Source organism: Balaenoptera borealis (assembly GCF_965194805.1).
Source record: "Balaenoptera borealis genome assembly, chromosome: 18".
Lineage (NCBI taxonomy): Eukaryota > Metazoa > Chordata > Mammalia > Artiodactyla > Balaenopteridae > Balaenoptera > Balaenoptera borealis.
In genome coordinates, this window is record NC_138877.1 from 16,880,395 (window position 1) to 16,908,346 (window position 27,952).

General features: G+C 39.8%; 3 protein-coding genes across 10 annotated transcripts in view; 2 read left to right on the plus strand and 1 right to left on the minus strand.

Annotated features, from left to right (window-relative positions):
• The window catches only part of NEK5 (NIMA related kinase 5), a gene marked incomplete at its 3' end in the record, with an annotated part of 62,448 nt that extends 55,585 nt beyond the window's left edge, over positions 1-6,863 (plus strand). Inside the window, exon 24 of the mRNA XM_082365393.1 lies at positions 5,947-6,863. Coding sequence (XP_082221519.1) covers positions 5,947-6,085 — 139 coding nt within the window. The remainder of the gene's footprint in view (positions 1-5,946) is intronic.
• On the minus strand, positions 1,694-24,609 carry ALG11 (ALG11 alpha-1,2-mannosyltransferase). Of its 5 annotated transcripts, XM_082365485.1 has the most exons (6): positions 24,483-24,606; positions 19,349-19,579; positions 15,098-16,029; positions 11,713-11,915; positions 10,852-10,906; positions 2,657-5,682 (listed from the first exon to the last, which is right to left on the minus strand). In XM_082365485.1, exons 1-5 carry the CDS (start codon positions 24,524-24,526, stop codon positions 10,898-10,900), a joined length of 1,419 nt encoding a protein of 472 aa, XP_082221611.1. In that variant the 5' UTR covers positions 24,527-24,606; the 3' UTR covers positions 2,657-5,682; positions 10,852-10,897. The 5 variants fall into 5 exon arrangements, 4 of the variants coding, with proteins under 4 accessions (XP_082221612.1, XP_082221611.1, XP_082221610.1 ...); XR_014236939.1 differs by having other exon boundaries at positions 10,852-11,915; positions 24,483-24,604; XM_082365484.1 differs by lacking the exon at positions 2,657-5,682 and having other exon boundaries at positions 7,786-10,906.
• Positions 24,610-24,762: 153 nt separating this feature from the next.
• The window catches only part of ATP7B (ATPase copper transporting beta), an 80,492-nt gene continuing 77,302 nt past the window's right edge, over positions 24,763-27,952 (plus strand). Inside the window, exons 1-2 of one of the 4 annotated variants that reach the window (XM_082365272.1) lie at positions 24,763-25,168; positions 25,492-25,584. In XM_082365272.1, coding sequence (XP_082221398.1) covers positions 25,543-25,584 — 42 coding nt within the window. In that variant the 5' untranslated portion in view covers positions 24,763-25,168; positions 25,492-25,542. Of the gene's footprint in view, positions 25,169-25,227; positions 25,597-27,952 lie in introns of those variants that run through there. The other 3 variants (XM_082365269.1, XM_082365271.1, XM_082365270.1) reach the window with 3 other exon arrangements.

Genomic DNA, 27,952 nt, shown 5'->3' on the forward strand with positions numbered 1-27,952 from the left:
ACTCAACGTATACATCCTTGCATTCTCTTGTAAAGTGTCAAGAAAAACTTTGTTGGGATTTTGATGAGAATGAGATTACATTTGTTGATTAATTTATGGGAATTCACATCTTTGTGATTATAAGTCTTAACATCCATGAATATAGAATAGCTCTCCATCTATTTATGCCTTTTAAAATATTCTTCAGTATTTTTGTAGTTTTCTTCATGATATAGATACCACTTAACTTTTTTGTTGCTGTTGCCATTATTAATGGGGTCATTTTTCTCCTACTACATTTTGGCTACCGCTAGTGTATGGAACACTATTGATGTTGTATCCTGTAACCTCACTGAACTCTCTTATTAGTTCTAAAATTTGGAGTCCTTTGAAGTTTAAAATTTTTATTATAATTTACTTTTTTTTTTTTTTTTTTTTTTTATTTTGTCCCCCATCCCCCCATAATTTACTTTTAAAATAGGTAATATATTCACATGGTTCCAAATTCAAAAGGTACATTCTTTTCATAGTCTTTCTGCTATCTCATTACCTCTGCCACACAATTCCCCTCCCCAGAGTCAACCAATCCAATCTGCTTCTTGTGCATACTTCTCCTGAGAAATTCCATTAAAATGTAAGCAAATCTGTATATCTTGGTATGTGTGTATTCCTTTTCTTTTTTATGGAAACAGTTTCATAATGTAGGTACTATCTCACAACTTCCTTTTATCACTTAACAGTGTATCTTGAGTACCTATCATAATATACAAACAGTAGTATATAGAGAGTTTAAATTCCCAGAACAGCAAAGTGTTGTGTCAAAGAGTATGTACGTTTGTAATTGGATAGTGTCAAATTGCCCTTCACAGAGGTTACACCTATGAACACTTCCACTGACAGGGTATGGAAGTGCCTGTTTCCTTGTACATTTCCTTGCTCAGTGTGTTACCAAACTTAGATCATTGCACAGTTGATAGATTTAAAAATGACATTTCAGGTTTGTTTTAATTAGCATTTCTTTTATGAGTAAGGTTGCCTTTCCATATGCTTAAGATCGATCTTTATTTCCTCCTTTGGGAACCAGTTTTATTTATAGCCTTAGTCATTTAAAAAATTTAGGCTATTAACATTGTGTTGATTTGGGGAACTTTTTGTATTTTAGGGAAATTAGTCTTTCAGCTGTAATATGTTTCAAGAATATTTTCCCCAGTTTTTTGTTTGCTTTTTGATTGTATTTATAGTGACTTGTGCCATGAGGAAATCTCTTACTTTTGTCTACTTAGATTTATCAATTATTTAATAAAAAATGTACCAGAATTTTTTTAGTACTTTTGTGATTTAATTTTCTATTTAGTTAAATATTTTGTTCATCTTGAATTTTACTTGTACTGCAAAGTGTGGCTCCAACTTAATTTTTTCCCCAAATAACTCCTTACTTATTCCAACACCATTTATTGAAAATCTTTATTTTTGATACCAATTTGAAGTGCCACTTTTATGATATACAACATTTTTATGTGTATTTGTATCCAATTCCTATTCTTTCTAGTCTAATTATTGTATTATAAACATGTTTATAATATGTTTTATTGTTTGGGGGGGCTTTCCTTTTTCATAATTTTCCTGTCTATTCTTACTTGTTTGTTTTTCCATGGGAACATTAGAATCAACCTGTCTAGCAAATAAAGGAGGGAGGGAGGGAGGAAGGAGGGAGGGATGGAAGAAGGAAGGAAGGAAGGGAGGGAGGGAGGGAGGAAGGAAGGGAGGGGAGAATTTTCTCAGCCTTCTTGCTTTTTCTCCTGGTCTCTATTATTGCTGATGCGAAATCTGCTATCATCTAATTGTTTTTCCTTTATAGATGTGCTAACTCTCTCCCTAGTACTTTCATAACTTACTTTTTCTTCTTTCATTCTTATGTTTTGCTATGATATCTCTAAGTCTGGATTTATCTTTTATCCTCCTTGGTTCACTTTCTTCTGAGAACTCATGACTTTCTTTAGTTCTGGAAATTTTTTACCTATTATTTCTCCAAATATCGCTTTTCTTATTCCCTCCATTTTGGCTCTCCAATTAGATAGATTCTAGAGCTTCTCAATCTGTCCCCAATAACACCTAGTTGTACTTTCATATTTTAAAAATATATATTTATTTATTTAGGCTGCGCCAGTTCTTAACTGTGGCATGCAGACTCTTAGTTGTGGCATGCATGCAGGATCTAGTTCCCCGACCCGTGGCCCCCCTGCCTTGGGAGTGTGGAGTCTTGCCCACTGAACCACCAGGGAAGTCCCCTTTCATATTTTTTATTCTTTGTTTCAATCTAGGTGAATTCTTGAATACTGTTTTCCAGTTCTCTCTGGGTATCATCTATTAGGTTTTTAACTTAAATGATTACATATTTCCTAATATTTATAATTATTTGTTCTTATATTTATATGTTCTTGTTTCATTCTTGCATAATTGTTTCCCATAATTTAAAAACATTTTAAAATGGATGTTGTGCTTTAATTTCTCTTGTTGAGCATACTTACTTTAAGGGTTTTATCAAAATCCTCTGTCGATGCCAGTTATAAACAATCTATAATAAAGAATAGAAGAGAGTTTTATTCAAGCAAAACTGAGAACTATAGACCAGGAGTGTAGACTCCACCACGGAAGAAGAAAGCCCTCTGGAGAAGCATGGTTTTCAGTACAGTTTTATATCTTGTCAGAACAAAGAACAAACATCAAACATGACAGGGGTACATTCCTTCAAGGTTTCAAAAGAGACAGATTAGCACATACACAGCGAGTCAGCATGACCTTGGTGTCTGGGAAGGGACCCTCATCTTTGAAGGAGTATTAGCATTCGTGTCATAGGAACAGGGATCATTTATCCCTATCTTCAGAGTGGACACTCTTTTTTTTTAAATTTATTTTTGGCTGCGTTGGGTCTTTGTTGCTGCGTGCGGGTTTTCTCTAGTTGCAGCGAGGGGGGCTACTCTTTGTTGTGGTGCGCGGGCTTCTCATTGCGGTGGCTTCTCTTGTTGCGGAGCACGGGCTCTAGGCGCGCGGGCTTCCGTAGTTGTGGCTCCCGGGTTCTAGAGCACAGGCTCAGTAGTTGTGGTGCATGGGCTTAGTTGCTTTACGGCATGTGGGATTTTCCCGGACCAGGGCTCGAACCTGTGTCCCCTGCACTGGCAGGCAGATTCTTAACCTCTGTGCCACCAGGGAAGCTCCCAGAGTGGACACTCTTTAATGGTTAAAGCAGATGTACAAGTGTGTTTGACTGGCCATAAGACAGGCTGTTCCAGGTCCCATAAAGTATAGGCCAAATCATGTATAAGCCAGAATGACTTCCCCATACCCCAATATGTGAAAATTTCTTCCAATGCCTCCATAAAAATAATTTCATCTCAAGTTAGTTCATGGTCCAACTTAAAAAAAAAAATTTTGTTGCCCACCTTTTTTACCATTAGATTTATTCTTGTGTTTTGGAATTTTAGTTTGCAGGCTCATTTTGTTTTGGAGGTTCTTTTGTATTTTGTGGGTTTCTTTGGTTTTGTTTTTAAAATCTTCTTCCCTCCCTTCCTATCTCTTGGCATCTCCTACATATCTGACAGGTTTTTGCTTTCTTCATTGGGTTCCCCTCCATTCTTCCTAAATGGAACCCTTGAAGAGCTGCTCTTCAGTGCAAGGGTGGTCTAGGAAGAAAGCTCAGCAATGTGGCTTGTCTGTCTTGGCTCAATCTCTGGGAGGAAAATACTTCCTGAGAAATTTATAACCATGGATTTGCCTTCACTCAGATTTGGAGTTTGAATTTACAATACTTGGATGGCCTAGAAACAGGTACATTGAAAACTTAACATTAAAATTAGCAGTAAGAGATTGTAATACTCTGGGATGTCTAGAAGAAATACATATAAAACACTCTGGAGAGATACAGCCTCAATCCAGGTTACAGTGAATTTCTCACTAAAGCACTGCTGAAGATGAGCTCACAACTAAAGATTAAATCCACTATGAGAGACAGCAAACACAACAAATAGCTAAATTAGGTCATAAACAACTTCAGATAATATTATGAGTATTTAATATTTGTACAATAATTACTATTGTATATTTAAAATTATTTCATCAAAATAAGAAAACATGAGAAAAAAGCAGGTCTATCAAAAAAGAACAGGAAGATTTGATAATCAACCAACAGAACTTCTGAACGTGAAAAAAATCTTCCAATAGAAATTAAAATTCAGCAGTTTAAAAACAGAATAGATAGAGTTAATGAAGGAATTAGTAACTAGAAGATAGATCTGAGGGGAAAAATATGATCGAAAATGTGAAAGAAGTGTTAAGAGGCATGAAGGTGCAATGTATATCTAAAAGGAATTCCAGAAGAAGAGAATAAATGAAAAGCAATATTCAAAGCAATTACAGCTGTGAACTTTTTGTAATTATTGAAAGCCACGAATCATGATATCTGGGAAATAAAAGAATAATCAAGCAGGATCAATGCAAAGAAATTCACATGGACATATTATTAAGTTGTAGAGGAATGGAGACAAAGGCAAATTTTGTGTAAGCACACACCTGAGTAATGGCAGCTTAACACATGGGAGCTATAATTACTGGTCCACCCCGAATTGATGATGTCCAATTTTAGCAGAGTCCTCTGTGATACCTAGCAATCCTATGCCTGGTCAGCTTCCCTCCAAACCCTCAGTCGTGCACACTCACCCCCATCCACCTTGCTCTCATCACGTGCCCTGCCTTCTACTTCACAGAGGGGGTGTTTTGTAGCTGGAATTACCTCTGTTGTGTAGATCCATGAATCTTTTACACATGCGTTCTTGACTCCTTCTCCCTCCCTATCTTCCTTCTCAGAGGAAAGCAGTCTCCTTTCCCGTTGAAAGCTCCTCCTTACACAGGTGCTCTAAGTCCCAGCCTTTCCTCAGTGACCATGTTACTATCAATTAATCTACCTTTCTCCTGTATTTTCAACTCTATTACTTACTTCCTCTCAGCTTATAAACATGCCCAATCTCTCCCATCTTGAAAAACACCAAAAGAAAAACCATTGCCCTTAACCATTGCCTTGTTCTTGAGATAATACTGTCCTTTCAGAGCAGGGCTCCCCTCAGAGGAGTTTTAGCTCCTTGCCATCACTTTTTTAAACCTCCCATTGCTTTCTTGATCCACTACATGATGGCTCCGGCTGCAGACAACTCTGAAATATTCCTGCAGAGGTCATCTATTACCTTGAAACTGCCAAGTCCGATGATCATTTCTCAGTCCTCATCTTATGTGACTGCTCCCTCTGGAAATTCTCTGCTCCCTTGGCTTCCATGACAAACACTCTTGGTTCCTACCAGCTCCTCCTAGGTTTCTTTCCTTTGCCCCTTAAATATCCGTGATCTTTGAGATAGTTTTCTTGGTCTCTTCCCTTCTTCTTTTCTAAAAGCATCAGTGTTGCAGCCTTAGACACAATTTTAATTCCTGGTCCTACTAATTAAGAGCTGTGAGATCTTGGGCACTAATTTAAAACCTGAGCCCAGCTTCTTTATAAATCGATGATGATAATGTCCACCTCAAGTGCTGTTATTAGTAGATGAAATATAGTATGTGTAAAGTGCTCCAGGGCAGTGACTGGCACATAGGAAGGGCTCAATATATGGCAGCCGTTTTATTATTTGTTTCTTTTTTTCTCTTCCCTCCTCTTCTTTTAAACTAAGAGTAGATGGATATTAATAAATATAATAAAGGTTATTGAACACAAATCCAGCTAAACAGAATACTGATTCTCCCAACATTGGTTGTTTATCATCCTTAGAGAAACCAGACTGATCTGATAAACAATTTATTACCTGGGTGAAAAAGCAACTTTCAAACTGGTCAAGTAGGGGTGGGGCATGAGAAGGGACACTAATTTTCACACGTATTCATTCGTGTTTTTGATATCCCAAAGTTGATTTTTACTGCTTATTATTTCAGAAATTTTGAAGAATCTGAAGATGAGTTGAGAAATGAAGTAGTAGAATCCCTGGAAAAACTCTCTACTTCCAAAGAGGCAGAAAAAAGGGAAGAGGTTTCCAGTTCCTCTAACGATGCTGAAAAGAAAGAGAGGGGATAGGCATACAGAAATATGCAGAATTAAATGAAGGTTTGGAGAGTATTTTTACTCCATCTGATGACAAAATTTGTATTGTTGATGAAGACCCAGGAACATCAACCACCAGTCAAAATATACAAGTGTGATTATTGAACTTTTTCTTAAGTAACAAGTTAGTATCTATTACAGCATCTCTTCGGGAACAGTCATAAATATACATTTATTGTAAGGGTTTTCCAGTAATCCCAAGGCTTTATTAGTTTTCTTCTCAATTTAGACAACAGGACTAACTTCTGAATGTAGAAATTAATATTTTTACGCTAAGAAATCTTTCAGATAATATATGTGGTTGGCAGAGTTATGTGGCTCCCCTCACCCCACATGCACCCAAAGATGTGAATATATTTTTACCTGGCAGAGGGGAATTAAGGTTGCAGATGGAATTAAGGTTGCTAATCAGCTGACCTTAAAATAGGGAGGTTATCTTGGATTATTCAGGTGGGCTCAACGTAAGCACAAGAGTCTTTGAAAGTGGAGGAGGGAGGGAAAGGAGAGAACCAGAGAGGTGGCAGCTGAGAGGGATTCAGCTTGATGCTGCTGCCTTTGAAGATGGAGGAAGGGGCCACAAGCCAAGGAATGCAGGCAGCCTCTAGAAGCTGGGAAAGGCAGGGAAACGGATTCACCCCTAAGGCCTGCCAAAGGAATGCAGCTCTGCCAACGCCTTGGTTTTAGCCTAGTGAAATCCACTTTAGATTTCTGACCTATGGAACTGTAAGATAATAAATTTTTGTTGTTTTAACTAAGTTTGTGGTCATTTGTAACTAGTGATAGAAAACTAATATACAAACTCATTAATTTAAAATAATGAATCTGTCGTTTTATAAAACCATGACTTTGAAATTTCTTAAGGTATATTGAACATGCTTTTCTGAAGCTGATGTTGACACTTACAGGAGTAAGGTAATTGAGCAAGGAGAGGAATAAGGCATGTCAATTATGTACCAAATAATAATTTTATTGTTTCATTGAATTATTTTCTAATAGTTTCAAATGTATAGATTATAAACTTCTGGAAGGCAGGGACTATATCTGGTCTTTGTTTCTTATGATGATCTTTTTATATATAGTGCTTAGCACCATGCTAGAAATGTTTCTTAATTGAGTAAGTAAATACTAATACAATTTCCTCATTAAGACTGTAAGCTCTTTGAGGCAGGAAACTAGACTTAAACTTTTTGTATTAATTATAACAATCCCAGTGTTGAACATGTGCCTAGAGCTTAGTAGATATTTGTTGATTTGTTGTACCTGCTGTTATGAAGGACAAGAGTGGTTATATCTAAGTGGTAGAATTTGGCCTGAAATATCTGGTCTATAATGAAAATAAAACTAAATTGGCACATTGATGCATTGCTGAACCAAGTAAACAAAGATGAGGAGTGGTTGGTCAAATTATTCCTAAGGTCTGCTTAGCATTTACATTTGGTATAATATTAAATGTGGAGAATGTAAGTAAGTATCAAGATTTCCCTAACTGGGATGTGTCCAGTCTTTTATATCTTTATTTATTTTCCTGGTGATGTCTGAGGGGCTGTTCTTCCAACTTGGTGTATAGAGTACATTCTACTCTTTTAGGGCTCAGTATGGTCACATCATGAGGCTAAGAATATTTAACAATTTCTCACCATTATGTTAGTTTCAAACTAGGTAACACATGACCCTGAGGGATTGAAGCATCTTTAATTCTACAGCTCTTTTAGTGGTCAGTATATACATGTTTAATTTACTTTCAGGACATTACCTGGTTCAGACACTGAATCTGCTGGTATCATTCTCATTCTAAACAGTACCTGAAAGCATGGAAAATGAAACATGGTTCCTGAAAAATCCCAAAGATCAATTGTATACAGGAAAAAAAAAAGAAAAGGAATGTTTAAGGTCAGTGTTTAAGAATAAACATATCAGGTTTGCTCCAATAACAAGATGCTTGGCTAAAATCTCCTTTAGGTAACAGCCACCCACCCTTATCATTCATTCTAAGATTTTGAGTTCTTTGCTGTAAATTAGGAAGTATTCAATGTGATAAGTATGCATATCTGCAAGGTTTTTCAACCTGCTCCAGCCCAATTCACCTTACCTATCTTACACACACCGTTACCTTAATCATGTTCTTGAGGCCCAGTTCTGATTGCTTTACTCTGGTTTTAGGCTTGGCTACATGTGTTAAATTGAAACTACTGATCAGACCTGCATATGTCTTTAGAATAAATTTTGTTAGAAAAATCATGCATTTTGGTAACTATGTATGATATCAATCAACTTGATCATTCTTTAAATAGTACCAAGAAGTGTTATCAACACTTAACCTCCCTTCTAAGTGTCTTGTAACAGTTATGCATGATCCAAATTAGCACATAGCACTAGAGTATTGGAACTGATGCTTCTCCAAAGCCAAGGGTGGCCTTAATTAGGGTGGGGAAAGAGGAATAGTGGGTGAGGTAGGGCAAATCACATGGGCATAATTTGATTCTAGTAATTTGCATAGCTTCTTGTTGTGGTTTAATGGAAGTAACTTTTTAAATTTTTATTGGAGTATAGTTGATTTACAATGTTGTGTTAGTTTCTGCTGTACAGCAAAGTGAATCAGTTATACATATACATATATCCACTCTTTTTTAGATTCTTTTCCCATACAGGTCACTACAGAGTATTGAGTATACTCGAGTTCCTTGTGCTATACAGTAGGTTCTTATTAGTTATCTATTTTATATATAGTAGTGTGAGAAGTAACTTTTTCATTGTACCCATTGACACATTTAGCAGACACACCTTCATTTATTTATTCATATCATAGTTCTGGACTCTAGGGTACATTTACATAATTAAATACACAAATATTCTGAAAGCACTGATAATCACACTGGCCCCTATCTCATAATTTTGTCTGGAATATGACTTTGTAAAATACCCTGAAAATTATTAAAGTGTATGAAGCTCTGTAGTATTTTATATGTCTGAATTCATTTAAAAAAATCTATTAAACCTGACAACCTATTCTTGGGTACAAGAGGCAAAACAGTTTTGTTTTGCCTTTAAAAACTTTTTTTCTTTCTTTAAAAAAAATTCTTGGCATGTGGAGCTTGGGAATATTAGCAGTAGATAATAATTCAGAATTGGGAGACTACATGAGGGGTATAAAGGCACTGAACTGGGAAAAGCATCTAAGATAATAAAACCACTTCTTTAGATCTTATTTAGATATAGACTTTGTACCTATTAAATCTAAATCATATTTAGATACAAATAATTACTATACAAAGAACATGTAACATGTAGTTTGTTATGCACAACTGGAAATAAGAATGTGAATCACCACTGCTGTAGGTTCAAAACAGCATGTTTGGACCACTCAAAAGCAGCGTCTTACAGGAATTAATAGTCACTCAATTTCTCCAGGCAGACAGTAGCTGACATATTGCTTTGACATTCTTCGTGGTATCAAGTATTCAGAAACAAACAAACATTTAACACCGCATTAGGAACACTGAAAGGAAACATATATGCAAATTTTCTAATGATAGGTTTGTGATAAATGAAAATCATTTTGAAGAAATTAGCTTAAAACACGTTTTGTGGAATTTCAGAATCCTTTCTTCCTTTCCAATATCCTCTACTTTTGCTCTGTCTATTTCAATCTCTTCATCTTCAGTCCCATGATTTTCTTTGGGTAGGTGGGTAGGCTGAGTGGGCAATGGTAGTGAATCTTACCTCAAAGACTAGCTATAAGATAAGGAAAAGCACCGGGCTGGGGGTCAGGACCCCCGGGTGGTAATCCTGATTTTGTCATTAAACAACTTTGTGATACTGACAGAATCAAAGTTCTTTAAATTGTTCCTGTCTGTAAAGTTGAAAATAAGAGAAAATTGGACTAGAGAATTTGTAGGGCTCCTTCCAGCTCCAATTTCCACCAGTTTTTCTTTTCTAAATTGAATACTCTCCAACACAAAGCTACTCTGGTGTGTCAGAACATCCTGGGACTTTGTTTTGGTGCTTTTTGATCTGATGACAGAAGATGGCCTGCAGACGAATCAATAACGTAACTGGAAGCAGATAACGAAGCTGGTTGGATTGATGAATGGACGAGAGGAGACTGGAAAGGAAAAATGTACCTCTTTCACATGCCCCTAACACAAAGGTGTATCAGACTGTGGAGGAGGTCAATTTACTGAACTAGAAGGAACTGATTATGTATGCAGAAAATGCCAAAAGTTATAGTCTCAACAGCCATATCTGCATATATATATATTCACTTTTCCATGCTAGTTATTCAGGATAGGAGTCCTGTTAAATTATACTGATTCCTAGTTACTGGCTTAGTAACAAGAATCTACATAGGATTGTAATGCACTGATAAAGATAGGATTCTAGAAGACATTTACTATATATTGTTACCTTTAAAGTAACTTTTATAATTTTCAAAGTACTTTCACATACTTTCTGTGTTCCCTGTTTTCATTACAACTATGAAAGGCAGTGAGGACAGCCATTACCATCTCCAGGTTACAGAGAAAGAAGGTGACACTCAGAAAGATTAGAGAACAGCTCTAGTGTCAAAAGGTCAGATGTTTGTAAATGATGAAGCTGAGGTCAGGTCCAGCTTTTCCACCTGCTAGTCCAGTGCTCTTTTCAAAATGCCACCTCACTATCTTACAATGCATGATGCTGATTACAGAGACCATGTGGATGGATCCAAATATTATATCTTCAATATCAGAAAAACAACTTACCGCGATGTTCTGACTCAGACCTCTTGAATGACTTCAAAAAGCTGACTTACAGCCTCTGGGATGTGAAAATGTTAAGGGATAATGAGAGGTCCATAAAAATGTACTGACGGCACTAAACACAAAACTATTTTCACAAATACCTAGTTAATGGATAGGATTACTGGCAGTACCCTGGTCTCTACATGCCCACGCACACACATAGAGCAATCACAGTGAGCCTGTCTTTTGACTACATGCTTTTAGAACATGATTAAGTCTGCTTAAAGTTTTTGTTCTTTTAAGAGGATCATTAGATAGATTCAAAAATTTTATCCACAATACTGCTTGAATTTAAACGTACCAGAATTTTTCTGTGTTCCAAAAATGTCAAAATAATTCTGAAGTACTAATCAGTTATCAATCACCCATTTTTTCCCCAATATTTCCTTTTTTCTAAAAGGAAATTCTCTTTCCTGATTTCTAAAGTAAAGTGATTTGATAAATAGGATTTTAAAAACACAGATTATACCAAAATTAAGATTGTTCATTTTTTTCTTTCAGACCCATATTTTTCAGAATTTGAGACCAAACACTACTCTAAAATTTTTATATTTAAACTATATAAGGTTACCTTTTCCATTTAGGTAATTTTGCCTGGTTCCACTGAAATAAATACCTTGGTTATATACATACTGCTAAGGGCCTTGCTTAGACTAACTTTATTACAATAGGGAATGAGTTTAGAAAAATATTAACATATGAAGGTATCTAACCATTTTATATAAAATATCTTTAGTTTGTACAGGTATGGAATTATTGAAATAATTTTTCCACCGACATTAGGAATGTCACTTCAAACTCCTGATCGGAGAATCTGCTTACGGATGCACGAGCATTGTTCCTGATTTGGAGTCTCTTTTCTGCAGACATGGAAAGAATATGGGCCATAGTCTCAGCATAGTCTTCTTCACTTTCAGCCAGAAACCCAGTTCTCTCGCCTTGGTGAGGAACGACAATGTCGAGCTTCGGGCCCCCTGAATTGTGTGCAAGGACAGTCGTGCCGGCTGCCATACACTCAACAATTCCTGAGAAACAGAAATCATGTCTTTTAAGTTTCTGAATGTGTTCATAAGAACAAGGATGAGCAGAACCCTTTACAAATTTTAAAAGATTCATGGGCAATTTCAGTAAATGTATGTCTACAAATTCACTCATTTAACTTCCCTGGTGAAAATAAAATAATTTAAAGTTTTTTAGTTATCAAAGCTTCATAATAATGCTACTTGTCTTTACTAAAACAGACAGAAGAATAGTCTATAAAAAGTAAATATACTGCAGATAATAAAACAAAGACGACTAGAGAATGTTATTAGCCAGATGGTAGATAACTAGTGGATATTAAAAGATAAATAGGGGTAAAAAAGATATCAAAAACATTAAAAGTTGAGTATCGGTGTTTTAATCTCATCGAAAGAAAATCTCTGATTGTGACATTTTTCCTGATGTGTGAAGCAATCCATTGGCAAAAGTGTGTATATTTTTCTTCCTATTTGTAAGATTATATTTAATGATCTTTTCTTTGTCAAAGACTCTCACTGCAGGCAGTGCTATTTCTTGTGCCTAAGAATGTTTCTGAAAATTGCATCACTAATGATGCTTGCCAAGTGGAGTGTACAGAAAGTTTCTCACATCCTGTTCAAGTTAATATCAAGCACATGTGGATGCTTTAGGGTGAGGCTGTAGTACAGAATGCATACATTTTGTCCCCAGGAAATCCGAGACAAAGCAGGTGCTGGATGGGGTTTTTTTCCTATTCCATGAGCTGTGTTAATTCTATCTTTGGTAGGCCTTATGCTTGAATAAACCAGATGTCTAATCAATAAATTATTTTCATGCTCAGCATTTCAGGGTTTTTTTTTTTTTTTTTAGAATTTCAGGTTTTTGTACTCTAGTGCAGGTTGGTCTTATTTCTTACTATAAGAAAACTTAACAGCAATGTGATTTAAGGTTTTGTTGTGTTTTTTAAGAGGGGGATGTGAGTGATTTAATTCATGGGTACTTTTAGAACCTGAAAGATAATCCCACTGCCTTTATTTTTCTAATTAAAGAATTCCTAAATACTTTGAAAATATAAAATGTTCCTGAATAAGAAAAAAAAGATATCAAAAACAAAATGTTCAAATTACAGCATTAGGAGAAAACAGGAAAAAAGTAAGCCATCTTCGTGAGGCACACTAAGTAAGGCTGGTGCTTTTGTTACTGCCTGGATTTCTGGCAAATCTGAGACAACTGTGTGCCGCCCAATAGCAGTGCTGAACTAAATGAAAGTTTTGATTAGTTTCTGCCAAATGATGTAGGTGAGGATATAAATTATTCTAGCCAGCCTTTCTTACCATGTTTCTAGATAGAACTAAGCCCTTCAGAAAATGATTTGGTTTACTGTTTTCTTACTTCTCCAAAGGATGGTACAGAGCTGATATCATCCTAGATGCACAGAAGTTAAATCATTAACAACTGTTTCTTCAACACGGGCGAAATCTCTACAGAATTTTCTGCTAATGCTTTAATTTGAACTCTTATTTGAAAAATATGGATTACACCATAATATTCCGTTCCAGGCTGGATACCGTTCCTCTGTACTTTCTTAGAGACTCTGACCTAATCAATTTTACCCTCTCCCTCTAGAATCTTCCACTTCTCCCTCTCTACTGGCCCCTTCCTATCAGCACTTAAGCTAGCTCAAACTCGTAAACACAAAGTCTCCGTGAGGGTGCGCGCGCACGCGCGCGCGCGCACGCGCACGCGCGCACACGCACGCGCACACACGCGCACGCGCACACGCGCACACACGCGCACACACACACACACGCACACACACACACACACACACACACACACACACACACACACACACACACACACACACACACACACACACACACACACACACACACACACACACACACCCCCCTCCAGGTCGCAAGTCCTCCCCTGGCCAGCGTCTCTCCATAGCGTCTCTCCATCCTCCTTTCACAGATAACTCAGGGCCAGCGCGGTCTGCACTCACCAGCTCCACTGGCTCATCTGCGCTCAGCGCTCCACTCACCCCCCACCAGTGACCCTCGCGCCCACTCCTCCGGCGACACTGCTCTCGCCCAGGTCGCCCACCATGCCCTCGTCTTGCCCAGCATCTGGGCAGCACTGGAATCTGTCGCCCTTTCCCTTCTTCCCTAAACCCTCACTTCCCTTGGCTTCCATGACTCTCTGCCTGGTTTTCTTCCTTCTCCTTCACTGGCTACCCTTCTGCCAACCTGTGGCCTCTCACTGTTTTCAGCCTTCTGCACTGCGGGCCTCCTGTTGCTCTACAGACTCCCCTTGGGCCATCCCGTCCACACCCACGTCCATGCCCACCGGGCTGCGGTACCCACCTGGACAACTCCACAGTCTGTATTCCTGGGCCAGCTCCCTCTCCTTACTGCAGACTCACACATATGAGGCCTGCTGGACACACACACGTCCCTCAGCCAATTCCACCCCACATGCTCGAAACTCAGCCCCTCAACTGCCTCTGCTCTTGGAGGACTCTGTGGGCGAAAGCCACCACCATTCACACGGCTGTCCAAACGGAACACCTGAGGCCATTGCAGTAATGAGCACACAATCAATAAAAGAACCAAAAGGTTCTTCTGAGGAGCCTACCTGGAGACAGGGGTTCTCGGCCTTTGATGCACAACAGAATCACCTGAGGGGCTTTACCAAAACACCTCCACCTGGGCCCACCCAGAAATTCTGATCTGGCTCCTCAGTGGGATTAGCATGAGGCCCAGGAATCTGAACCAGCACATAGACGGGGTTAGGTGGGGAGAGAAAATACAGTAGTTAAGAGCAGAGGCTGTCTGGATTGGAATCTGGGCTCTATCTCTTACTGTGTGACTGAACTTAGGCAAGTTCTAAACCCTCTCTGTGTCTGAGTTTATAAAATGGAAATAATCATAATACCTATTAAGTGAAGTTCCAGAGACAGTTAAGTCAGATAATACTTGTAAAGACCTTGAGAGTGACCGCCACACAGTGAGTGGTCAATAAACATTAGCTATTGTTATTGATTATATGTTTTACAGGGTCTCAAATGAGGAAAGCACACTTGGTGGACTCGGGGAAGAGACTGAGGACTTGCTGAAAACTTCCGGAATATTATCATTTTATCAAAATCACCTAAAATGCATATCTCATGGCACCAAACAAGTTGTTTACAGGACAAACTCACCAATCCCAAAATGCTCGTTCCACATGGTATGCAGACCAACTGTTGCTTCAGACAAGTAATTCTTTAATTCATCAAATGGAATGTTTATTTTAAATTCCACGTCTTCTTGAACTCCTAGGTCCTCAGAAAGCCTTCTCAGTTGGTTTACCCTAAGTTCATCATCTTGGTTACGACAACCTCCAATGAGGACAAGTTTAAGTGGAGGAAGTGACTCAGCCTCCTTTTTATTCAGCAATTTAGCAAAGGCTCTGATCTGCAAAGGATGATTCTTTTCAGGCCTGAACTGGCCAATCGAAACCAGTAAATGTCCTGAGGTTGTCTTCTTCTTGTGTAAAGGAATGTCCAGAAACGTCTGCACATCACAAGGTGGATAAACAATATTAGTGCAATTCCCAACCTTCCACAGTGAGAGGATATGGTTTAGCGTCCAAGAAGAATTGACCATGACGACATCACTGCAAGAACCAGCAAGCCCATATATAAAAGCAAATAAATAGTAGTAGATAAGCTTTACTTTGCTGAGAAAAGGATTCCTGGTGATGAAGGCTGCATTGTTAAATCCGACATTTTGATTCTTCACTACAGAGAGCATGTCAGTGCTGATGGTGGGATAATGAACATAGCTTCCAACTCGGCAACCGCCTAAATACTTAAACAGAGGAAGAGTGAAAGCGTAGCCCATCGAATCGATGTAAACATCGGGAACACACTGCATCAGAGCTTCCCAGCCAAGAAAAATGGATCCCAGACTTTGGCCCAGCAGGGTGAAATGAGGATAGAGTGAATCTTCCACAAGGTAGCGCTTCCTTAATAAAACAAACTTCACTGGGCAAGTTAATCTGATGTTAAATCTTCTGAAAGCACCTTCCAGTATCTGTTGACCACTGACATCAGCATCACCAGTATAAACAACATAAACTGCTTCAGGATACCTAAAACAGAATGTAACAGTTAAGAATTTCATTAGTTTAGGTTAAAATCAAGCAAAACGTTGTAGATAATTATTTTCTCACAATCATAAAGAAGCTTATTTTTAGACTAAAAAAATGTTTTCCACTGTTTTTTACTGACTCCACTCTCTCCTGGGTCTTCCACTGCCCTACAACTAAAATGTCAGTCCTCCAAAGGAGACTTCTAGTTCTTTGCTTTTCCCTCCACTAAGAGTTTTGCATACAGCAGACATCAACAAAATTACTGATTTATAAATGAGACATTTTCATTTTTAAGAAGTATTCAAAAATTTTGACAACTTTCTCAGCATTATAATGGTAATGAAATATTAATAAAATATTCATAAACAAGAGTTAAAATTCACTAAAGGTATCTTTAGATAGGATCATAAATCCTAAAGCATTAGTGTTTTTAATCTGAGAAATGCACAAAGGTTTTAAAAGCTAGACCTTGTGCCTGCATCACAATTAGATATAATCATAATGGAAATATGGAAAAGTACATTCTTATGATTTTAACACTTTGGCCTCACTCTGGCTGTGTTTATAATTATTCTCTGAGTCATATAAAACATTTATTAACTATCTAGTGTGAGCTACTAGGTTCTAGAGAATAAGGGATGATGGAGAGTCTTCATCCTCAAGGAGCTCAGTCCAGTGGAGAGAACAGATATATAAACAAATAATGTGCTGTGTACTGATGAAGAGCCCAGGATGCTGTGATGTCTAAAGGCTGAGCATCTAATCGCTCCTCCCTGGCCCCCCTCCCAGCAACTAGATTGAGGCTTTTAAAATGTAAAAAGGATGGTCATCTCTGGCAGCTTAAAGATGGCCACAAAATCTCTGACACTTTTCCAGTTGAGAGGTGGATCTATGTCCCCTCCCCTGGAGTAACAGTGGGCTCTTGACTGCTTTTACCAATAGAATATGGCAAAAGTGACATTGTGCCAGTTTCTGGACCCAGGCTCTAAGAGACTGGCACCTTCTACTTCACTCTAAGGGGAGACAGCTGTCATGTAAGAAGTCCTGCTATCCTGAGACCGCCATGTTGTGTGCAAGCCCAAGCTAGTCACACGGAGAGGCTGCTTGGTGACAGAGATGCCTGACCCAGTCACCCCAGCCCAGGAACCAGATCTGTGAGTGAAGAAGCCTTCCGACAACTCCAGCCCCAGCTGCCACCTAACTGCAACAGTTTGAGCGTGAAGGATTCCAAACAGGGCCTGTCAACTTCCAAACTCTGAGAAATAATAATAAATTCTTGTTTTAAGCCATTCAGTTTGGGGTGGTTTATTAAGCAGTAATAGATAAGCAGAATATCGTCTCTCTGTTTAAAACACTCATATGGTTTTCCACAGCACTTGGAATAAAGTCTAAACTCCTCCCCTTGCTCGCTCAAGCCCTGCGTACTGGGCGCCGCCTCCCTCTGCAACTCCCCGCCCCCCAACACTCTCACTTGCTCAGCAGGCTTCAGCCGAACTGGATTCCCTTCTCGGAACAAGCCAGGCTCCTTCCAGTCTGAGGGGACGTGCAGCAGTTGCTCCCTCTGCTTTGAATTCTCTTTTCCCACCCTCACTGTCTTTTCATAAAGTGAGCAGGAGAGCATACGTTTAGAACATGGGCTCTAGGAACTCAGTTCCCTTGTCTGTCAAACGAGATAACAGTAACCACCTCGCTAGGCTGTTAACGAGGACTGAGTCACCTAACACACGTGAAACACTTCAAACCACGCCTGGCAGACAGTAAAAGCTCAGTAAATGTCAGCTATTTTTGTCGGTCAGAATTTAGTTGTGCTGTTTCCTCAGAGACTGTACCTAATTTACTCACTCTGAAGGGTGGAGTCACTCTCATATTACCCTGTTTGAATTTCTTATATAACACTTCTCACCATTTGATATTTTCCCTGTTTATTATCTTGTCTCTCTCTCAACTGAAATCTAAGGTCCATAAGAGGGACTTGATCTATCTTGTTCACCATTTAAACTCAATCCCTTAGAACAGTGCTTGATCTTGGTTGGCCAAAAAGTTGGTTTGGGGTTTTCATAAGATGTTACAAAGAAACCTGAATGAACTTTTTGGCCAGCCGAATACATAGCAGGTCCTCCTCGCTTCCCCCACTCCCCAAATATAGGGAGATGGAATGAAAAGTGTACTGTAGCTTATGCTGAGTCAGGAAAGACTTGTAGGAATTACCTAAGGAGAAAAAGGTTATTTCAGAGAGAAGGGAACACTAGATGGAAAGGCAAGGAATCCTGAGAGGGCGTGATGCTCCTAGGTCAGGATGCTGGAGCTAAGTGTGTGTGAGGGGTGGGCAGGGAGGAGAAGCAAAATGCGGCAGGAGCAAGACGAAAAAGTATCTTCCACGTCATACTAATTACTTGCATTTTTTTTCTCATCAGTCAGGTAGAGGAGTAACAGGGGTTGCTGGGGAGTATGAGTACAGATATCATGAAACCTGACCACTGCCCTCAAGGGTAATCTAGAGACAAGGCTAATGCACAGTGTTACGAGAAGGAAAGATCAGTATGGACTACAGTAGGAAGGCTTCAAGGAGGTGGGAATTAAGCTGGGATTTAAGAAAATTCTCTGGATTTAGGCAGTTATGGGAGATGGCAGAGGATACACAGGGACGGTGGCTAGAAGCCCAGAAGGGCCAAGAATGTAGAAATGTAGAGCTAAGGGCATTACACGGGAAGACTCTGAAACTGAATGAAGGGCGTGTGCCAGGAAGTAGGGTCGCCATGGAAGGATAATAGTTTTCCTCATATAATCAAACAATAATGGAACCTGTATTTTGCTGTGCCTTTTCTTTTCTTGTGGGATAGGGGTGGGGAGAAGGAAGCCTAGAACATTAAAAGATGTGTAACACCAAATTCTTTCTAACATGGTAACTTACTTAAGACTATCCAACTGATAATGATATCAAAATCAGAATCAAATAGATGCTTTCAGAGAGATTATTTCCTGTGTGCCACCACTGACTAAAAGTATTCAGGTTTAAAGTGCTTCACCGTACTTGGTATATTTCTGTTCATTATTTAATCTCTTCTCCACATACTCTCTCAAGTTATCCCCACTAAATTATGCCATAAAAGGGCAGATACTTTCCCTTTCTGTTTATCATATCAAGTAAAATGCAGTAGGATCTTGTAAGACAGGTTGGCATATGAGCAGTGTTTCCTTACTGAAGAATAGTTTAAAAAAGGAATCCCTGGCTATAACTAGAGAAAGATACATTCTGGGTGATGATTTTTTACAAAAATAGTAACAATGTACCAAATTGTTAAGAAAGATGCATACCTACTTTTTCTGTAGAGCCCTTAAGGCACACCATAACACTCTTTCTCCTCCTCCGCCAGCGTTGCAGTAGGGATGGAAAAATGCAATCACCGTTTGATTTTTCCCAGTTTTGCTAGCTGAGCCCGACTTTTTCTTTCTCTGTAGCAGCAGTCTGATTCCCCAAAGGACAATGAGTAAACACACACATAAAACTCCACATACAATTAGCCCAGGGAAGAATAATGAATAAAAACACCTGAAATGAGAGGGGAAGGGGGGTGAAAATGGATATAATGCCCATTAAAAAAAAGAAAGGCTACAAATTAAAGTCTACTTTCACATAACTGCTTTATATATTAGCAGCAAAGAAAATTTTTATAGCTTGTGAGTCTAACAAAATACTCAGTTATTAAAATTCTAATGCTACAAAATATCTAATGTCAAAAGTGCAGGTCCCCTTTAATTCCACAGCACGCTGGCAATTCAATGTACTTTTTCTTTTTAATCAGCAGTAAAAATCAATGTTGAGCTACCTTTCTCCTAACTCAGTATATGTGTTAAGGGATTAAAATAAATTTAATTATTAACCTAAACAAGATATGACTGGGAAAGGCATCTGACCCTCAAAATGACAATATGTAACCCAAAGAAATATTCCATAGTCAATATTCCATAGTTAAAAGTTTGGTGAGACACTAAATCATCTTTATTATCTCACTTTGCCTCAAGCAGAATTTTTTTCTTTTTTTTTTTTTTTGGCCTTGCCATGCAGCTTGCGGGATCTTAGTTCCCCAACCAGGGATCGAACCCGTACCCCTGCAGTGGAAGCTCGGAGTCTTAACCACTGGACGGCCAGGGAACTCCCAAGTAGAACAATTTTTGAGGGAAGGGGAATGGAGCTTAGATTTTTCCAGTTCAGTTCTGAGTTTTGCATCTGATCTGTTTACATGACCCTGAAACCACTGTCTTCCCGTGTGCCTCTGAATGAGATGCCAAACATCCACGACTGTTCTACTTCCTGCATGTAGGCAGATTCACTCCCACAGTCACTGCTGCAAGGTTCCCTGTTACTGCCAGGTCGACTGAGGCTCTGCAAAGGACCCAGCCCTGTTCACCACCATATCCCAATGCCTAGCGTCATACCTGGCTGAGAAGGCAGTCAAAAAACATTTGTTGACTGAATGCAAAATTTTATTACATCCTCAGATGTCTCTTTTTTTTGGGGGGGGGGGGGTGTTTCAATATGACAAATGTGTCATACCGAAGTGCAAAACTTTTAATAATAGAAACCGTTACCTTGGCTTTCTCACAACCTTATGAAACAGTACTTCATGTGTGTGAGAATTTTTTTTTTTAAACATCTTTATTGGAGTATAATTGCTTTACAACGGTGTGTTAGTTTCTCCTCAGATGTATCTTAAATTATGTTAAATTGTTTTCTCAAGGTATGGTTTTCTCATAGGGTTGGCTAATGTAGCTGGTACCTAACAATTTTTTTTAATACCCTGCCTACCCTTTATAAAGGATTTGAGGGGCCTATAAGACATAAAAACAATAAAATACTAAAACTTAAATAATGAAAAGTCAAGACCAGGGAATGTATACGGTTAAAGTATGTTGGGGCGTGGGGAGGGGAGCGGAGACGGGGGTGGAGGGCACAGAGATGCAGGTTCTCAACTTGTCCACAGTAGTGAACAGCAGATTGGGTTCTGGGCTGCTCAGTGACCAAACCAAATAGGGGGATATTCTGTGTAGTTACATCATTTTCATTGTCCCTAAGTAGAAAACATACAAATTCTTTAGAGGAATAAATATTTTATTGATATTTAGTTTTGAAATAAATTTCTCATGTGGGATTTCCTATTGTGAACAAGTCCATTACTTGATGATTTGGTCTCAGGACACCTTTATACTCTTAAAAAAACTGCTGAGGACCCCGTACAGTTTTTGTTTACATCAGGTCTCTCAACCACAGCGCTACTGACATTTCGGGCCAGATAATTCTTTGTTGTGTGCATTACAGAAGGTTTAACTGCATCCCTGGTCTTGACGCACTGGGTGCCAGGAGTATCCTCCCAGCCAGGACAACCAAAAACACCTTGGGACACTGCCAAATGTCCTGCAGGGGCAAAATCACCTCTGACTGAGAACCACTGTTACACTGATTATATCTACCAATATTTAACATATTAGACATTAAAACTGAGAAGCTTTTTAAAAATTATGAATCCATTAAAGAAATAAATCCATTATATAACATAAACATATTTTTATTTTAAAAAACTTATGTTTTCTAAACTAAAAAAAGTAGTAAGGAGGGTGTCACTGTTTTTGATGTCTGGCTTAACAGAAGATAGTGGCTTCTCGTATGTGCTTCTGCATTCAATCTGTAATGATATGTTGTCCTGGTTCAAGTATATGAAGAAAACCCAGGCTCACTCACATATGTAGCAGGAAAAGAGAGGAGTATTTTTAAATGGCCTTTAAATGGTCTATTCTGGCTACGAATATTTTTCTGTAATACTATACCAAATTAGACAAGTGGCAATTTCTTAAGTCAATTGCAACATGGAATCTGAAACCCTATCAATGCCCTTTCCATGCTGTTACACTGAAATCTATTGGTTTATCTTGCCCTTTGAATGGAACTTTTCTGTATATGTGATTTTGTAACATTGTGACTTATTTGGGCAATACTGGTTCATGAGTTATGGAGAGTTTCCAAATGTTGACACATTTCTTTATACAATACCCCAAAATCACATTTGTTAAGATTACTACCAATCTCATCAGAAAAAATCTTTTAAGTACTGGAAAATGGTCAAGGTCAGAATGGCAGATACAAGTTTCCCAAAATTCTAACTTTCACTTGAACTCAAACTTTATCATTAGCAACAAATTCTGTCACTTGTTTTCTTTGTTTCTGTTTTGTTTTTTGTTTTTTGGCTGCACACACAGCTTCAGGGATCCCCGACCAGGGATCGAACCTGTGCCCCCTGCAGTGCATGTGCAGAGTTCTAACCACTGGACTGCCAGAGAATTCCCAGTCACTTGTTTTCTTTGAAGTGATAGGGTCAATCATTCAGTTTCAAGAAAATATCTACTAAATACCCAAGTCAGTTTGTCTGTCAGTCGGTCTTTCAAATAAAAACTGTGTCCTGTAAAAAGTAGGTGTCTAATTCAACTTGCAATGTAGACAATCATACAAGAGGTTTTCCTTGAGATAACCATTTTACTTCGGTATGTTGAAGTGCTTTATGTGTTCCCCCCATTTTGTCATTTAGAATATTAAAAAGATATGTACTCAAAGGTTGAGATTTAAGAAAGTTAATAATTTTTACTGCTTCATCAAGGACATTCTTCAGAAAAACTGGCTTTAGCAAGTGCATGGAGGTGAAACACAATGACTACTAGTACAGTTTGATGTCACTGCCTTGATTTGTGCTAAGTAGCAGTTTTATTCACCATTACTTTTGCACTATCAGTGCAAATGTCAACAAAATTTAAGAGGCAAACGTTATCCCAACATTATTATAAAAATAATTTTGACCTTGAGGACCCACTGAAAGGGTCTTGGGGATTTGCAGGTGGTCTATGGACCACACTTTAAGAACCACTGCTGTAAAGGATAAAGAGAGTTTGACAGAAGTGGTAAGATTGGCCACTTAATGTTTGGAATATATCAGTTCATAAAAGCCATATTATCTTGGATAGTTAGCTTTCCCAGGACAAGACAAAAAGTCTGTTTAATTTAAAATGTAGCTGACTCACAGAATCCAAAGACTTTTATGACATTTCCTTCAAATGACTTAAGTGGGAAAATAAATATGATAGGATTTTCAAACTGAACTATTCAACTGAAAATCAGAAAAACAATCATATTAATGACTAAAGTTGAACCAGTCCTTTGTTTTGAGTCTGTTAGTTTCAAAGATACACATACAGGTTCTATAAAGAAATTTATTAAACATCCTACAGTACTTGCACATCAAAATTACCCATTTTAGAATTTGTTTACATATAACTAAAATGTGTGCCATTAAATATTTAATCATATTTAAACACAAGACTTTAAAAAGATAACTGTAATCAACAGTGAATCATTCCATTCAGCAAACTTTTATTTAGTCATTATTATGTGCAAAGCAGGGAGTTCGGGATATTTCAAATGGCAGGGAAGAATATGAACGCACTGAAAATAGACTTTCCTGTTCCAATGATTTAAATAATCATTACAGAATTTGAAGTAGAGGGGGCAATAATGAAGAAGAAATAATACCTGAATTTTGGAGAGAATACATATACACTGCCATTCAGGATGCTATCGTATTAATGATAAAATTTCAACCTGAACAAAAATATGTAGGTGTTAAAAGAGCTGTGTAGGTAGAATATACTAGGTCTCCTGTTTTACTAGCGCAAGTCAACACATGTAAAATACATTAGTATTACAACAACAAATGTGGAAAAAAGGTCTGGGAGTTTTTTCACCAAAATGTTAACAATAGTTATCTCTGAATGGTAGCATTCCTGGAGACTTCTGTTTTGCTCATTTATTTCCTAACTTTTCTACAAGAAACAACGTATTACCTATGCAATGAAGACAAAGGTATAAATATTTTACATAACTATTCTTACATCAATCAGAAAAGAAATCAATGTAAAATCAAGAAGAGGATTCAACATAAACTTGACATTTAAATGACATATGCTAACAATGACAGTTCTGGTGAGTGAAAGAAGACAAACTAAGATAAGAAAAAGGAAGACCCGGTTTCTTCTTCACCAAAAAGAGCGTGATAGATTGGAAAATGATTCGTGCCTCAACCGTAAAGGAAAATGAGGAATGAACGCGAATAATTTATGACAGACTAATAGGAGTGCGAATAAGCGACAGAAGAAGCTAAAGCCGGGAGGGAAACTCGAGCCCTCAGCCAGCAGTGGGGCAGGGAAAGAAAACGCGGTAAACTGAGTCTTTAACGCAGCCTCTTTGTCTATCTAGAAGACCCCAAAGGGAGAGGAAACGGTCACTGGCCTTGAGAAAATAGCTTAGATTCGTGACAAGGAAAGCCCTTCCTCTCAAACATTAGTCGTACTGGGAGGACAAGTACCACTGCGGTACGGAAAACGCCTGCGAGCCCACACCACCCGCTCCTCACCTCAATAACTCGCGCAAGCACCAACCCCTTTCGGCGGCCGCCATCTTCCGCCGACCCCCGAACTCGGGAAGCGCTTCGTTGTTCCTCTTCTCTATTGGCTCCTGAGGAAGCGTGCGGTCACCCCGCCCACACAGGGCCGATTGTGCATTTCAATTGGTTGCTGGTAGTAGCTTCCCACGGCCTTCCAGCCAATAGAATCTCCCGCGGGGGTGGACAAGATTTCGGCGTGGCGTACTCGGGCCCGGCCCCCCATGGGCGGAGCCATAGGGGGCGTTGGGCATGGGGAAGGCGTGGCCTGTGATGGACAGCCGGCGCTCCAGCCCTCGGCCCCCTCCCCCACTGAAGACCCCGCTCTGGCGCCCCCGCCCCCAGTCTAGAGCCTGCCGCCCGTTGGAGACCAATGGGAGGCTCTTGCGCGTCTCAGATCGATTTTCCAGGTGCGGAGTTCACTCCCGCAGCGGCTGCGGCATTTCGGACCCGCGGCGCCCTGGAGCCAGGCGCGGCGTTCCAGAGGGAGCTGCGCAGAGCGGACCCGAAGCCGGCCCTCGCCACGCCGCACCTTCCCAGCCGGCGGTGGTCGAGCCTTGGGATCTGCATCTCCCGCCCTGGTCTACGCGGCTCGCCCGCCCTCCTTTTCTCTACGGCGCACGCCCGAGGCTGAAGACCTCTGCGCACCGGCCCGAGAGGTAGCGGAGACCCGGGAGGGGGGACGGGTCCGCCTCGCCTGGGTTTCAGCTCGGCCGAGGACGCTCGGGCACCGGCAGGCCCGTCTCCGTGTGTGGGTGAGGGTTCCCGGCCCACCTTCCCCTCTGGTGCTCATCCCTGCGCCCCCCAGGACTAGGGGCGCAATGGCGCGCAAGTTTGAATTAGCCGGTGGGATGAGGGCTGACGATTCCTTGTCTGAAATGCAGGTGTCGGTTCGGGTTAGAACCGAACCACGAGGATGCCATCCACTGCGCGCTCCTCTTCGCCCTGGGTTTTAACACCGCGCTTCTCCTCCCCTGACCAGGTGACCTTGGGTTCTGGGCTGCATCACAGAAGAAATTAGTTCCTCCGGGAGATGAAGCCTGAGCAGGAGAGACAGATTACAGATCGTGAAAAGGCAAGTCGGAGAGTGAGTTTCCTTCCCGGGGCTCTGTGTGCGCACACATGCCTGGAGGACCTTTCGCGCCCACCCGCGGTCCTTACTGTGGTCCTGGGTGTGCGCGGGGGAGGCCCGGCGCGTGGTTTGTTAGAACACCCTTTAGGAAGGGCATGCTATTAACTGTTTTTCAGAACAGTTTAAAACGCACCACTTTTCTTTTCGTCTGCTGTTGAGAAGTTTGATGCTGGAGGGGTAAAGTGAGAGTTGAGTTGCTGTGTAAGATCCCTGATGGCTCAGTATGATTAAATTAGCTACCTTGAAAAGTTATTCAAGAGTTGGTGCATAGACCCCCTTTATGATCTATCCAGGTCCTGCAACGCTTTTTTGTTTGTTTGTTTGTTTTTGAAGAACTATTTTGAGTTCATTTAAATTATGCAAGTAATACATTAGTGCGGCCTCTTAAAATGCAAACAGTACAGAAATATTTAGCACGAAAAGCAGATCCATTTTCCAGTCTTTCTCTGCTCATGTACATACGTCTTCATTCATTCAGCAAATGCTCATTGAAAACTTAATATTTTTCAGGCACAGTTTTGAAACGCACAGTGGTGTTAACACGTATCTATAGTGTTAATGCTTATCTATATCTCCAGAGAAATCTTTAGGTTCTTGTGTGTGTGGATTTAGAATATTTGCTTGTTTTACATAAATGAGATCATGTAGTGTGTATTCTCCAACCTCCAACCTTTTTTGTTGTTGTTGTTATTTTTATTTATTTTATTTATTTTGGCTGCGCCGGGCCTTAGTTGCGGCATGCGGGATCTTTTTTTTATTTAGTTGTGGCATGCAGACTTCTTAGTTGTGGCATGCATGTGGGATCTAGTTCCCTGACCAGGGATAGAACCTGGGCCCCCTGCCTTGGGAGCGTGGAGTCTTACCCACTGGACCACCAGGGAAGTCCCCCTCCAACCTTTTTTTCCCCCCAATTTAACAATATATTTTGGAGGTGTTTCATGCTGGTACATAAGCATCTGTGTTACTTAGTTTCACCTCTGCACAGTATGGATGCACCATAGTGTATTTATTCTTTTCTCACGGGTGGACATTCTGGTTGCTTCTGTTTTTCCCCCCTCACAAGCCATGCTGTAGTGGACATCCTTGTATGTGATTTTTCATGCTGACCTTTGAGTATTTCTCTAGGATAGGTCCCCAGGCCAGGATTGCTGGTCTGAAGAGTAGCCTGTGCCTTTTCTACAGATTTCAGAAATCAATTTGACAACATTATTGTGTGCCGTTTTGGGGTGAAATTCATCTAGGCCCTGGTGGAGTAGAAATGAATGATAAATGGATTAATGGATGGGCAGAGAGAGGCTGGTCAATAGATGATTCTTAGTGGGATGACTCTGCATTTAATGGAGAAGCTGGGAGAGCACCTGTGAGGGGAGGGGCAGCTTGTATGGAAGAGGAGACTCTTCCAACGCCCTGCCGTGCCCCCATCTCTCTGCCCAGCAGAAAAATCCTTATCTTTCCAGATCAAGTTCAAGACCTGCCTCTTCTTGACACTCGGTAACTGCCTCTGCTCACGCCATGCCTCACCCTCTTCTGGATTCCTTTGATAATGGTATTAGCCAACATTATTGAGCTTACTATGTGCTGGACACTGTATTGAAGCACTTTATATTCCTCCAGGTACACTCAGTTAATCCTCACAAAACCTTTTGATGTAGGTATTTTCTTGTCATCACCATTTATTCAATAATGTTTTTAGTACAGGCATACCTTGGAGATACTGTGGGTTCGATTCCAGACCACCATAGTAAAGCAAACAGGCATTTTTTGGTTTCCCAGTGCATATACACTATATGCTTACTTATGTTTACACTATACTGCAGTCTATAAAGTGTCCAATAGCGTTATGTCTAAAAAAAAAAATGTACATATCTTAATTTAAAAATAACTTTATTGCTAAAAAATGCTAACCATCATCTGAGCCTTCACTGAGTTGTAATCTTTCTGCCAGTGGAGGGTCTTGCCACTGCCAACTAAGAATTGTCACTCGCCACGTGGTTCTACAAGAATGAAGTCACTGGCCACTGCAGTTGCTGACCTTCAGCACACCCTGAAAGGAGTTCAGGGCAGAGATCAGGAATGAGACACTCTGTGCTTTGGGAAAAACTGGCAGAACAGGCCTTCAGATAGTTAGATAGTTTCAGGAGATTTTATGAGCCCAATTTCTTGTATCTTCTCATATCTAGAAAAGCACTAAAATCATTAATGGAGACCTCTGCTCCTCGTGACTAGCAGCAACCTTCTGCCAAAATGTGTGCTTGATTGCATGCAACTCCCCTTCACTAAAATCGTATATATACTGACTCCCCCCCATCCC